The following is a 15,727-nucleotide window of genomic DNA, read 5'->3' on the forward strand; positions in this document are numbered from 1 at the left end:
TATGACATGACTGTGGGGGAAACTGGAGCATCCGGAAGAAAACCCAGATGAACACAGGAAGAACATGCAAACTCCAGACAGAAATGCCAACTGACCCAGCCGAGGCTCTAACCAGCGACCTTCTTGCTGTGAGGCAAACATGCTACCCACTGTGCCACCATGATGCCCACAAATTAACATCTTATTCAAAACACAAAACTTTGATTGCAAACCCTGAAAACTGATAATGACTTTGAAATGGTTTCTTAATTTTTCCCCTAGACCTATATTTAAATATTTATTAGAGCTGTGGCAAAAAAAATTGTTGGAAAAATCAATTCCACGTCAATTCTGAAATTGTCAAACTGCATCGCCATTTTCTCATGAATCGATTCTTAGTTTAGTTTTGTACCAGCAAATGACAGTGTATGCTCTACAAACAGCCATGCTCTGCTCACTTCCAATTCCTTACACACACCACTCAAACCAAGTCAACTTACTGTACATGATTCAGCCAAACACACAAGCAATTTGAGTGTATGGTTAGTTGGTTAAAAACTAGGCTAAAGGCCCATGGGACGCTTTTTGCTTGTGCTTTTTGTCTTTGTTTACTGCCTCGTGACTAAACAAAGAGTGCCAACGTGATCATGCACACCAACGTACAAATTGACAGGTGTTAAATCGTAATTTTTTTACGTAACGCCTCATGCTCATTTTTTTGTTTTGACGCGTTGCATCAAAAACTGCTCCACAAATCAGATTGACACTTTTGTTCCCGTGCCTGGAGCTTTGTCCAGAAGTTACAGTAAACAACTTGGATCCCAGTTTCACTTTCATTCAATGAACAAAATGATGCACAGATGAAAATCGCCTGGGTTCGAATGGAGAAACACATCTCGATAAACACTGATGATAAACTTGAGCAAAAAGCGTCCCAGTGTGTACAAGCCTTAAAACACTGTTAAAAACTAAGCAAAAAAATCTATTTTAAGAAGGAATAGCAATGCAATTTTGTCACAGCTCTAATTTTTAATCTAACAGTGCAGGGAGGAGGGCATCAGAATGTTTGCTATTAGTATTTTATACTTCTTTCTACCCTTAAAGAACAAACAAAAAAAAAAAACTTTGCATTGAGTATATTGGGGCTTTAATAATAATTTAATGTAAGTTGATAAAACAAACAAACATTCAATCCTCATCATCTCTTCCAAAAACAGACAAACAGCCATTCGCACTAAAACAACGCTCAGTATGAATATGCACGATGGTCTTATTATGCCCTAACAACAGGTCAGCAAACCATCTGGGACCAGAACGTGATGATAATGGGAGCATGGGTGTACATACTAATACAAACAGATAAATCAAACCCTTACTGACCCCTCATAGCTAAGCTGCACCAGAATTTAGTGCATCCAAATCTGTCACTATTCATTGCCGAATTCCTGACATGCTTGAGTTGTGTTTTCAGCATGTTAAATGAGCTCAGCGACCCGATACCCTTGTCAAATCATCAGTGGGGGCAAAACAAGACCCTCACAGGGCAGCGATGAACAAAAAAAGAGGCATGTGAGGTCTTACGTCAAGGGTTTTATCTCATCAAAAATTACAGGCAGTGCCATGAGAGCGTTCCTCTCTCGTCCTGTAAACCGGTCACTCTAAAACAGGTAATGTGAACTGAGACTCGCAACTACATTGACTAGATTTAATTAGCTTTTACCCCTGAAGAAGAAACTGCTTCCAATTGAAAATGAACATCACTGCATGTAAACTCCAGCTGTGAACACATTTCTTGTGTTTAACTGGGTGAGCAATCTTTGAAATTTGCTCAGTCTACTTATTAAGTATTTATTAAAAAAAGTGTCTAATAATTTAGTGTTAAGGTTTTTGTCAGACTTTCATTCTTTTCAAACTACATTGGTGTTAAAGGAATGTTCTAGGTTCAAAACTGGTTGCTAAATAGTTTCGGCTAGTGTATTAGGTAGTAAAAATGAAAATGATTGGTTTACAGTAATGAACACACAGTGGTCTGCTGGTGAGAGGGCATTACATTAGATTACATTGTTTGAGTTTCGAAAATGTAATCGCTAAAATGAAACATTACACATGCTAATAATAATAATTTAAAAAATCTTTTTATTTCCCTTTAATTGCTTCTTCTACCTAATGGTTGTTTCGACTGTTTTGAATAATGACTGTTAAAGTCATTTAAAGAATGACCATTTTTAATAATGGTTTACATTACACAGCACTGTTGGCTTAGAAGAAAATCAAGCATACATAATCTTGTTGCACTACTACACTTGATTTTGATTTTATCGTAAAAAAAAGAAAAGAAAACATGTTAAATGAGAATCTGAAATATTTTATGGCATACTTAAAAAAATAAAGATGATTTAATATTCCAAAATATCTTATTTTGATTATTTTTTAAAAATAAATAGGTCTTACACTTCATATTTTCTGATTTTTCATAGTATATGTAGTAATTCTGGTACTTTTACTATAAACTGACATAAAACTCTAGCAAATATTTGAGAAATGCGTACTGATGTGTTAAAAAAATGCATTGAGTATGTTAACTAGGGACATTAGGAGGTAAGAAATGCAATACAAATGTTTTTGTTGTTGTTGGTGGGGCAGTTAAATAAATAAAAAAAAAATTACTTTTCAATTTGTTCAAAACCCATAAGACTTTTAAATATCTTCATGACACAGGCAATGTTTAATGAAACTTGAGAGATTTCTGAACTTACATTTAAACTCTGCTCACCCCCAAATGTCAAGCTTCAAATAATTCAGTTAAGTGAATCCATGTGACTACAGTAGTTTAATTCCAAATCTCAAAGCAATACAAATGCTTTGTGCATACAACAAATAACTTGTATTGCACAAGGCTATAGCAAGTAAGTCTTTATTGACTAAATATCACACATTACAAAAGAACCACAGCGCATATGTTTTGTGTCTATGTGAACTGTAAAAACAGAGTCATATTTATTTCTTTATGCACTCGAATCCTGGAAATACACACTTGTAAACTGTAAACTTTTAAACAACAACAAAGAGACAAAATCAAATTAAAATGTAAGAAATGAATGCACTTCTGACTAATGCACTTTTTACAGCAGATTGTCTTTTTTTTAACATTAATTTTGTTTAATATTAATATTGTTTAAATGCTGCATAAACAAAAGTCTTATGGGTTTAGAATGATGACATTATTCTTTAGCAATGATTGATAACATTTTAATTTTAGGGCAAACTATTTCTTTAATATGACTATAATGTGACCACCCTTTAATATAAAAGCATTACTGCAAACACATTTGTATTTTCACCAACTGAGAAACACATACTGTCAGTGCTGCTCACAGTATGTCACAGACACTCTTATACTTGGATGATTTTGAACCCAGAACATTCCTTTAAATAACCGTCAAGATTAACCACAGTCTCATCTCATACTACAGTGAGGCATCAGTGTTCTGTCGTTTTCCACTAAAACCAATACTCAGTTTCACGCGCGCATGACTGCGAAGGTACAAAAACACACACGTACACGCATCCGCCTCCCATTTCTGAAGTCTCGCGCAGAGGATCCTCTATTTGTCAATAGTACAAAAAGTGCTAAACATGCCACCCCAGACGGGCTGCGGCAGCGTGGTGGATATATGGCCCTAAGTTCCTCTTTAGTTTGCCAGAAAATTACCCTGCTTTGATACTGAAAAATGCAGTACAGTTCAAAGGCGCCTGGAGTGTTGTGTGTGCCTGTGTGGTTCTGCACATCTATATATGTGTTATTCAATATTCGCTCTATTAATAAATATATTTATTAATACAGTGCTTTAGTAAATATATATATATATATGTATATAGGTTGGATTAATTATTATGTATTTTTTGCTTGTCTTACATTTCCAGTCCGTAACTCTTCTGCCCAGAGATGTGGACCATTGTTCAAGCTCCAGTAGATTGTCTCCAATATTCAAAGTATAAAGCTGATGTGTCCTCTGAGGGAAAGTCTGTGAGTATTTGTCAGAGACAAACATGTCAGCTTGACGTCAGAGTATGCATGTGTGTGTGTGTTTGCAGAGCTTACACTTTGGAAAGTCCAGCATGTGAGGATCTGTGTAGCTGTTCCTTTGTGTGTGTGTTTGTCAGACGGTCTCTTTCAAACAGAGGGCTTCCACAGCGTTGCTGGGACCCTGCGACACCCCTCCGATGAGGAAGAGCATGTTGGGGGTCTGAATGGAGGCACAGGAACAGCGAGGGCTGGGTAAAGGGGCCACGGGTTCCCATCTCCTCTTCAGCTGATTATAACACTCCACTGATGCCAGCGGGGATGGCTGGTTACCTGACGGCGCACAAAACAAACAGTAAATCATGGTTAGAAATGTGCTAACACACAGATACGTGCTGAGGTTATCACAATGCCAAAGGCAGTCAGTTAACAATGACTTACTTAGATTTAAATCATAAAATATATGGTTATATACTGTATAAGTGCGATAAGTAGACACACACAGAATCTGTGTGCGCAGAAATCAGTAGATTTCCAGGCTGAAATATCCATTTTCAGCCCATCATTAAGTCTATTTATTTAGTTGTGTGTAAATTTATATTTATTCAGTTTTTAAATTAATTTCAGTAATATTACTGACTAATATAAAAACATTCATATGATGTACATGTCTTTTAGTAGATTTATTGTAGATATATTATATGAGAGATTTGCTTTGTTGACCAAATAAATGGATCTAAAAGGATTTGTGTTGTAAACATTAAATAAAAGTTAAAAATGTATAATTTTTTAACATATCAAGTTTTTAGCCGAAACACCCAAAAACATTCTGCATAAATCCGCCGATGTTTTACAAAATTCTGTGCTGAAATAGCATAAAATGTCCGCAGATTCTGTCTGGCCCTATAATAGTTACCTATAATAGAGGTCCATAACTATAATTTTTAAAAAGGTAAAATTAAATACAAAATAATTCATAATAAAGCCAAAACAGGATGGTGGTTATATCTTGGGAGTGCATTATTTTCCAATAAATCAATGACTAGCTTTGAGTTATTCTGATTATACCACAGTTCCTAGCAGCTAGCTCTCTGCAACTCTCACATGGTTGCTAAGCAGGGCTCTGCCTGGTCAGTACCTGGATTGGAGACCACATGGGAAAGCTAGGTTGCTGCAAGAAGTGGTGTTAGTGAGACCAGCAGGGGGCGCTCAACCTGTGGTCTGTGTGGGTCCTAGCGTCCCAGTATATTGATAGGGACTCTATACTGCTCAGTGAGTGCCATCTTTCAGATGAGATATTCAACCGAGGTCCTAACTCTCTGTGGTTGTTAAAAATCTTAGGATGTCCTTAAAAAAAAGTAGGGGTTTAACAATCCACTAGTGGTGGATGAGGAGATTCCCTCCAAAAATGTGCTTTGAGTGTCCAGAAAAGCACAATATAAATGTAAGGAATTATTATTATTAGTTACCAAACCTCAGGACATCGTTCAGATGTTGTATTTCAAGACTTTTGCCAGGTTTTTAGAAACGGTGTAATATATTTTTGTATTATCTTTATCATTTCATATTAAGACAATGTGTTTTTTGCAGCCATACACATAAGAATTCCCATCCTGCAGATTTTTGACCAATCAGATGCTGTCTACATTGAGAGTTTCCCCTCCCATAATACCACTTACAACAAACAAGTAGCAAAAATAGCTCAAATTGTATAAAATGATCTGAAAGTATGAGGAATTCTTTAGTTATTTCCGATTTTAACATCTTGTTTTGCAAAGCAGGTTTAATAAATAAAACAAAACCATTAAAATAAGTCTGGTAATACTTTATAATAACTACACACTATGTGTCATCTATTAAGCATTAGCAAATAGTGAATTCAATATCTGTTAAGCATTAACTCTATATTAATAAACGTTAGTAAGCAGTTAATGACATGCAGCTACAAATGCTGTATTCCTGACTTATAAGCACATTTATAATGTGCTTAATACTTGTACTTTCATACTTTGTTAATGATTTATTTTTCATTACTAAATTAAGTATTGCATTTTTTATAAACCAGATCTTTAAGCGTAGTTGGTGTTTTTTTAAGATAAGTCAGAATGAGTTAGTAAATGATTAATAAACTATTTAAATTAACATTTATAATTCAAAATTTTCAGGCATATACTAATAGTTAATTTGTTTGTTAATAAATGCTTTATTAACTCAACTTCATTCAGTTTTGTGACCTAATCTAAAGTGAGGAATATTTATGCTTTATAAATCCCTTATAAATGACAGTTAAAGGGTCAGTTAAATTCTAAACAGGAAAAAAAGAACATAAACGACTTTATTCATTTCTATTCATTTAAAGATAGAGAAATGAAACTGTATCAAATGAAAAATAAATCTTTGCAATCTTACCTAAAATAAAATTACTGTACAGATCAAACATCGCTATATAACATTGGAATATAGCGTTATATTATATATAATATATTGGTCAATTATTATATTGTTGTTGTTTTATCTAATTTTATGTCGTATTTTGACACTCCTGTTATTCAGCGATGTTTAAACTTACAGTAATTTTACTTTTTAGATAAGATTGCAAAGATTATTGTTCATTTGATACCAAGCCTTTAATTGTCATTTATAAGGGATTTATAAAGCATGAATAGTCCTCACTTTAGATTAGGTCACAAAACTGCATGATGTTGAGTTAATAAAGCATTTATTAATATACATAATAACCATTATTATACGCCTAAATAATAAGATATAGAAATGTTAAATTCAATAGTTTATTAATCATTTACTAACTCATTCTGAATAATCTTAAAAACATCCAACTACTCTTAAATACAAATGACTTGTAAACAATGCAATACTTAGTTTAGTTATGAAAAATCAATCAGTCACAAATTATGAAAGTACAATTATTAAGCACATAATAAATGAATCCAGCATTTGTAACTTCAGTTATAAACTGCTTACTAACGTTTATTAATGTAGAGTTAATGCTTAACAGATAATGAATTCACTAGATGCTAATGCTTAATAAATGATTCATAGTGTGTAGTTATTATAAAGTGTTATCCAATTAGGAATAAATTCTTTTGTATTGTATGTAGTTTCAAATGAAATTATTACTCCAGTCATTATTGCTTTAATTACTATTACCATTAATAATAATAATAATAATAATAATAATAATAATAATAATAATAATAATAATAGTAATAATAATAATAATGATAGTAATAATAATAATAAATAATAATAATAATAATAATAATAATAAATAATAATAATAATAAGAATAGTAGTAATAATAATAATAATAATAATAATAATAATTATTATTATTATAAAATAATAATAGTAATAATAATAGTAATAATAATAATAATAATAATAATAATAATAATAATAATAATAATAAATAATAATAATAACAACAACAATAATAATAATAATAATAATAATAATTATTATTATTATTATTATAAAATAATAATAGTAATTGACTGGAATAAATGATTCAATTAAATGATAAACTACTTTTAAACAGTTATTTTATAGTGCAATAACATTTCACAATTTGTCCTGTTTTTTATTATTTAATAAATGCAGCCTTGGTGAGCAGGAGAAGCTTATTTTAAAACATTTAAAAATCCCACTGACCCCAAACTTTGACCAGTAGTGCATATACATTTTAAACACACAAAAAAACTATTCCCCCAGTCTACAAGCCATTTTCGCATTCATTGTTGCATATTTCAGCGTGACCAGCCAACATTTACAGGCAGATGTACAGAAACACTGCACATTAGACAGCCTCTCCAGCCATTCAATCCACACAATAACCTCTCCACATTAGCATACCACATCTACATCGCTCTCTCTCACACACACTCAGACACACACACACACACACTGCGGATGTTTTTGCAGATGAAGCACATGCCACCTGGTGGGTTTTGGGACTAAAGCAGGTTTGAACAGGTGGCACCATGCAGATTTCTCCAAATTATGTAACTCATGCAGATTCTGTGGCTTATGCTTCAGGAAACTTTTCGTCTGATGTTGCAAAATAAATAAATAAATAAAAGCAAAGTTTCTGTGGTAACTCCTGAAGTCGAAGTGAACGGTGGAAATGATCTCATCTTCCCCAGGGTCAGTTCAACTTAGCATTTTCCCCCACTCGTCTGCCTTCAGACCAACATCAGCACACAGTATCTACCACCACTGAGTTAGTCAAATTGAAGTGCAGATGATATGGCTGGGCTGGTGTGCCGACTATTGTTATTATTTCCTGGCAGAACAAACACTTGGGCAAATCCGCTGGCGGTAATCAGAAGTGTCACGTCGAGCTGTGCTCCGGCGCTCGTGTGGAGAGACTCTGTGTGCTGCTACACATCCTCAGGCGCTCTTATGTTCACACTAATACATATTGGTTAAAGCAGATTTGAAGAAGCTGCTTTTGTAAAGGCTGGCTTTATCTGTGCTGAATGAATTCACTTCAGTTCTTGTCTGCACCCCAGCATTTCATAACGGAAAGGAATATCAGTACAGATACACATTCCATGGTTCTCTCTGATGGCAACAAAGAGCATATAAAGCTGAACCATCAACATACATTTAGAAATGCTAAAAATCTAAAATCAACTAAAAACTATTTTCTAAATTTCATTGCCTTTGTTTACAATGTCCTTCATACTATATAAGAGTTACATAATATATTACATGTATTCATATTATATTACATATACTATATATTTATTTTCATTAAAGAACGCCTGAAAGCAGTTTTAAAGCTTTCCAGGTTGTTGTATTCTCAGATGATAAATTAAATTACTCATAGTTCAATTATTTGGCAAAAAGGTGAATTTTAGCTGAAAGATTTTACATATTTCTACTTAATACATATTCCTGCTAGCTTATTGTTGGTCACTATCACAAACAGACAAACAAACATTTTAAAAATTCTACAGAAAACGTGCAAAGTGCATCAGGATTAGAGAACCTAAAGAATACACCTGACTAAAGTCTTGTAGCCTATTCAAGTTTTAGGAACAATAAATAATAGCTTGACTTCAAGTTGATCATTTGATATTAGAAAGGCTTATATGAAAGGGAAATGCCTCTAGATTACGCTTGTTTTACCAAAATAAAATATGATCAAGCCTTTATTTTTAATCATTTAATTAGGACAATAAGGTCTGACTTTGTTTAGACAAAAGTCTTGTCACTTAACAGAAATAATGTACAGTATAGAATATAAAGTCATGGTGCAGTGGAAAAAGAATTAATATTGTGTATGAGCTTGGAGGACTGCATCCATACATCTCTGCAATGACTCAAATAACTTATTAATAAAGTCATCTGGAATGGCAAAGAAAGCGTTCTTGCAGGACTGCCAGAGTTCATCAAGATTCTTTAGATTTATCTTCAATGCCTCCTTCTTCATCTTACCCCAGACATGCTCAATAATGTTTATGTCTGGTAACTGGGTTGGTCAATCCTGGAGCACCTTGACTTTCTTTGCTTTCAGGAACTTTGATGTGGAGGCTGAAGTATGAGAAGAAGCGCTATCCTGCTGAATAATTGGCCCTCTCCTGTGGTTTGTAATGTAATGGGCAGCACAAATGTCTTGATACCTCAGGCTGCTGATGTTGCCATCCTCTTTGCAGATTTCTTGCATGCCCCCATATTGATATGTTTTATTTCAATCAAAATTTGCTGTGATTTTTTTTAATGAATGATAAAACAATACAGCAATATACTATTTTTCTCAGCTTTCTTCACTCGTATTTATCAAGGATGCCAATACATTTGACCACAACTGTCTATATGAGAATAAAAACTACATTGTTTGTGGCCTAAAAAGGCATTCCCAAATGTGCTTTAATACTTTTGACAGAATTGTCTCATTTAAGACACACAGAACAAAAAGGCAAATGGAAAATGGAGGGGGAAAGTAAATATTAAATATATTAACTATGATTAAATGACCCTAGAAAATGGGGTCATACACAATTTTTGATTGCAAGTCCAGTACTGGCACTGACAACAAGCATGACACATTTAAAGTCCCTTAAGAACTATTTGCACAAGATTAGTATTATCTGGGCACACTGCATGATTTACAAAATAACCCCCTTAAATCTGAATTTCATGTGGCGGGATTGCATAGGATAAGCAAAGCCTGTGATTTTACAGATGGATATCAAAGTATTCTAAGATTCGGTTAGAATACAACTCACTGATATTTTATACATTTCCATATAATCATTGTTTAGTTTTTGCTCTTCTGATGGTAACGTCTGATGTTTCAGCTTTCTTTTTCTGCAAATTGTATAGTTGGATATGATCGTGCACCCACAACACTACCTACAGCCTCCATTAGCAGTGAAAATTTGATAAAAAGGTGCACAGGAAAATAAATTATAGACGACCCTGCCAAATCCTGGCCAAATCAATGAGATACTGATTTGCACTGGATTAATGCTGTCACAGAACCACAGCGTATGGCAAATGGTAAGTCATTTGCAGGGGAATGTTTACTATACAGACACTCCCGATTCGCACAGGATCAAGATCACAGATAACCTCTGCAGTCATTACAAATGACTAGAGGTCATCAGATAATCCTAATGCCATGCGAATAGGCCTTTAAATCACCTTTCTCCATCATTCTGTTGTTATGCTTGAACTTCAACAGGTCATATTAACCACATTTACACGAAAACTTGCATTAAGCTTTGTTATGTCACATGTTCAGCTGATCAGATATTTGCATTAACAAGCAGCTGGACGGGTGTACCTAATAAAGTGGCCAGTAAGAGAATGACAAACAATGCATTTATAGAGCAAATCAAACCAGATGTTCCTAATGTACCCTGAAAAATTCATCCATTCAATCCTTGCTTAACACTCTGTATACTGTGGTAATACCTTAACTAATGAGCACAAATGGGTATAAATGAGTACATTTGAATGAGGCCACAGATGATTTAGGGACAAAGCATTTGAAGAGCAATTTCCTGAACATCAGCTACAATATGGGCCTAATACGAGCCATTAATTCTGAAAAGACACGAAGAGACACAGGAAATGAAGCATCATCTACTCTAGTTATGTGATTGTGTGTGCGCACTTATGTTCATATGGTCTGAATATCCAACAACACCAGTTTGCAAGAAGAAGAGAAGAAAAAGTCTAAAAACTAAACCACTATGAATGAAGACATAACCATAGCTCAAAAACAGTGGCAGATAAAAAGATGAACGGCAAGAGCAGTAGGCTGTAAAAAAAGACACCTGCAACGAGACGCTGCATGAAGGCGAATGAGGACGGAACCACAAGTGGTGGAGGAAAGAGCAAGCAGGTGATGAAGGAAGAAGTTCAGCGCTCAAACGTGAACGTTCTCACACTTTATGAATAATAAAAGATGCTCACGCACGTACACATTCCTTCACCGACTCCTGTGATGCCTGAAATTCTGTCTATTTCTAGACATGGGAAAAGATGAAATAAAAATGTGCCATGTTTAATCTGCAACGCTCTGCCCTAAATATCACTCTTTTTTTTGGGAAGACGCAGGAATTTCTCGCCCACTCTTTGAGCTGACATTTATTGAAGAAATCTCTCTCTCTTTCCCTCTAGTAATGTAGCCATAGACAAACAGACCGGAAAGAAATGAGGCAGTATTTGAGACTGATATTCAGAGCCTCCTCAATGAAGCGTAAAGTACAAAATGAACAAATGATCTGGTTTTAAGTCATGCCAGTCCAGGGAACAGGCTGTCATTGTTTTATATAAAGCTAAGCATGAGTCGATTGACTTTCCAATTAAAAAACAAGTTCTGCTTATGAATAAAACCAGGGAATGTCAATCAAAGAGTCAATGTTTCCTAAGAGAAGGTCGGACAGTTCATGAAATTGTTGAGATGTGGCCTGTAATTGTTGCAGATGGTGTACTATGAGGTAGTTACTTGTTGCTAGGTGACATTAGCGCAGGATGCACATAAAAACCTGACATAATGAATCCATTTGCTTGATATGGCATTTTATTATGAGGCCATTTCTGCTGCAGGTCGAACTGAAAAACGACAGTCCTTTTGGTGCGCTTTGTGGATTTATTTGCAGGTTTTCAAAGCTCAGTTGATCCGATTTGCATAATCTATTCATCATCGGCAGTTACTTACCGAGTCCTCCTGCAGCAATGACTCGTCCACCGAGACAACCAGCTACAAAGTCTGCCCGCTTCTCTCTCATCCGACAGCTCCGCGTGGCCTTCAACCATACACCTAGTGAAAAACACATGCCAGAGGCCAGAAGTCAGAGGTCAGGGTCATTATTATTTTCTAAAAGCTAAACCATGCAAAAACTTTTAATAATAGTAATAATAACATTTAAATAAACAATACAACGATATAGACATACAATAAAACCAATATACAGTGGAGATATAAATGACTTTTTGAAATTATCTTAACGGGTAAAAGAGCAGTTGTTAAGCACATTTCATAAATTAATGGTACATGTATTCATCCCGAACTGTCACAGTACAGGCATCACCGTTTGGTTCATGTACTGTTATTAAATGCACTGTAAAAAAATTACTGTAAAATTAACAGTATTACTGGCAATTTTGGTTGCCAGTAATACTGTAAAATTTACAAGTACACTGTAAATGAACAATTACACTTGTCCTGTAAAACTACAGCACAGTAGAAACTGTAAATTTACAGCGCACTTGTACATTTTGTAAACTGTAAATATTACCAGTAATACTGTAAAATTGCACTTAAAATTAATTATTACTTTTGTGCTATAAAACTACAGCAAAACTGTAATTGTTAATTTAGTGTGCACTTGTAAATTTTGCCCATAAAACTGATAAAATTGCCAGAAGTAGTGTAAAATTTAAAGTGCATTGTAAATTAATTATTACAATTGTGCTGTAAAACTACACTATTAAAACTATTGTTAATTTACAGTGCAACCAAAATGGCCAGTAATACTGTAAATTTTGCAGCAACTTTTACAGTTTGGTGTTAATGTGCACCTGGTGGTGATTTCATTAATTGTGCTGCATGTACATTTCTGACTCTTCTAAAGCATAAAAATCCCGTAATATGTTTGCAGATATTTAAGAAACATGCCAGTCTATTGCTAGTCATGCTAGTCAGATATTCTGCTTTGAAAATGAGCATTACGTGCTGGAATGCTGTCTTTGTTTAGGTTCTTTTAACCCGCCCACTGCTACTTTAGCTAATTATATGTCAGCACCCTTATATGTCAGTTGCCTAGTTGGAAAACAGCTTATTTCATTCATTCATTCATTGATTCATTCATTCAATAAGGCTCTCAAAGCGTACGTCCGTGCACACCTCCGGTACACAGTAGCAGACTCCGAAATTACATGTGGATTCAGAATTCCACATGTGGTGGTTATTAATTAGCTGATGATATAAATATTATGAACATAAACATTAGGTGAGCAGGTTACATTGTAACCCCGTGTCCTAACAACACTTCTGCAGTGATTTGCAGTGATTAGCAATTTGGCTGTTTGCACCAGACGAAACACAACAGAAAATTACAGGCATTTAGAAGCACAGATTATGTACTCATTTATCAAATGGCAAGGTTTATTATCTAATAAATACATATTAAACCTCTTTAAAATTATTAAATGTACACGCTGAAAGCTGAATCACTCATATATGTTAGTTTGTCACAGTTAAGTTCAATTTCAAATGTTTCATTTTATTTTCAGATCTGAGGTGAACTATCTGCTGCTGCTTTCAGTAGTATGGCAATAAATGTCATGTAAAATGTCATTCAAACTCACATTGTTAGCATTTAACACTGAATAAAGCACATGAGGTGATCATTGTCAGTTTTCTGTTGTTCAGCTGCAAGAAATCGAAGTCATTTCTAATATATCAATTCGAGGTGTTGTTTAGAACAAAAACTCCATTTAATATGGAGAATATTCCTTTCTATTGTGTGCTGCTGCTTTTAGTTAGAACACGATTTAAATCAGCCTTTAGGCTCGACCATCAGACTCGTTCCTGTTGGTCCTTAATCTGGTATCCTGCATTTGCCTTTGTTTTGATCCAGGAATGCAATACCTAGTTCAATCACTGGGTGTCAAACTTACATACTGCACCTTTAAGTATCTGTCAAATCTTATTTAACTGGCAGCCTATAGAGTGGAGGAACTATGACGTCACCTTGTAGGCGAATCGGCTGCTAGCATAAAACTGGTTCCCTCGATAAAATCCCCATAGGATTTTCCCATAGGCACAGTTCATTACACTTACACCTTTTGTCCAGCCGGATAATCCTCACACAAAAATACAAGTTATAGCACATTTGGATCTTAAATGCAAACGCAAGAACTAAAAAGCTAACATTAGGCTACAAACAGACTACAGTGCCTTCAGGGCGCTCGCCTGTAACGTCAGCACCACCCTGCTACAGACAACATTTTAAGCTTATTTTTAGAAATATGGTCCATGATGAAGATTTAATCTCTCGGTTTATTATATTATAATCCACGCTATATATTATGAACAAATATATACGCAAAAACACATAGACCTACGCGCTTTTTGGATAGTTTTTACGTGGGAAATACGTTTTGTTTTGCTTTACGGTTGTTGTAAAAGTTTTAAAACTGTATGTACATTTAAAGACATTTAAATAAGTATATCGCTCACGTGCATACAGTCCGCTTACCTTAGACGACAGAAATGAGGCATGAGGGACAAGTCTAAATGCCTGCAAGTTCCATCATGGACACAGAACAACATTCAATATTCTTTTTTGTCATGAAGTACAGCGAAAAGCAGCCCATACAATCACATCTGCTATACATTTTAAAGATGAGTGTAAACATTGCAGTTATGACAGAATTAAATGTGTTCAGATGAAGAAAAAAACAGCCGAAAAATGTATTGATCACGTTAAAATGACAGATAATATGTGTGTATTTTTACACATTTATTCACACGTTTGCATTACTGAGAGCAGGAAAGAGACAGGCTGCACTGGTAAGTAGTATCATAATATTGTTTAATTATAATAAAGGATCAACAAATGAATCAGTCTTGACAGTCTTTACAAGTGAAGGCATTATCTACACACAATATGATTTCCCAATTAGAAAAATACTACAAACTATATAATACTATTCATGAAAATACTTAAATAACAGACTAATCCAAATGCCCAACACAAGCGAGCTACGTTCCAGACCAGTTCAGCTTGATGACGTATAATGTCTCCGATGCCGCCTGTAATCCCATTTAGCAACTTGATAGCAACAGTCTTTTTAAAGAAGCGTAACCGAATTTTTTAATTTTAAAAAATCAAGAGTGTGATGTAACTGATGAGTTTTATGTCGTAGAATAAAACGTGAAAGTATCTTGAGTTTGTGTTAGCCACGGACCTTATTTAAGCGATTTTACTGAAATCCCATTGAAAAAAACCTATTGACTTTTGGACGAGGGAACCGGAACTGCTAAAATGCTAACTCGCTTCCGGGGTTTTGCATAAAAATTGACGTCATAGGTCCTCCACTCTATATCTTTACAGTTTTCACTGACGTTTCAGAATGGAGAACCATTCTTTAGTGGCTGAAAGTCATCGACAGCAGGTTGTCCAGATGAAGGCCAAAGAGATGAATCTTTCAGCCAGAGCAAGAGAAGCTGTTCATTTC

At 34.7% G+C, this 15,727-nt stretch overlaps 1 protein-coding gene across 1 annotated transcript in view; it reads right to left on the reverse strand.

Annotated features, from left to right (window-relative positions):
- klhdc8b (kelch domain containing 8B) overlaps positions 1-15,727 on the reverse strand; it is a 236,755-nt gene that overhangs the window by 17,751 nt on the left and 203,277 nt on the right. Inside the window, exons 6-8 of the mRNA XM_056449548.1 lie at positions 12,201-12,302; positions 4,082-4,336; positions 3,896-4,004 (exon numbers count right to left, since the gene is read on the reverse strand). Coding sequence (XP_056305523.1) covers positions 4,140-4,336; positions 12,201-12,302 — 299 coding nt within the window. The 3' untranslated portion in view covers positions 3,896-4,004; positions 4,082-4,139. The remainder of the gene's footprint in view (positions 1-3,895; positions 4,005-4,081; positions 4,337-12,200; positions 12,303-15,727) is intronic.

The sequence above is a fragment of the Danio aesculapii genome, chromosome 23, assembly GCF_903798145.1.
Source record: "Danio aesculapii chromosome 23, fDanAes4.1, whole genome shotgun sequence".
Taxonomy (NCBI): domain Eukaryota; kingdom Metazoa; phylum Chordata; class Actinopteri; order Cypriniformes; family Danionidae; genus Danio; species Danio aesculapii.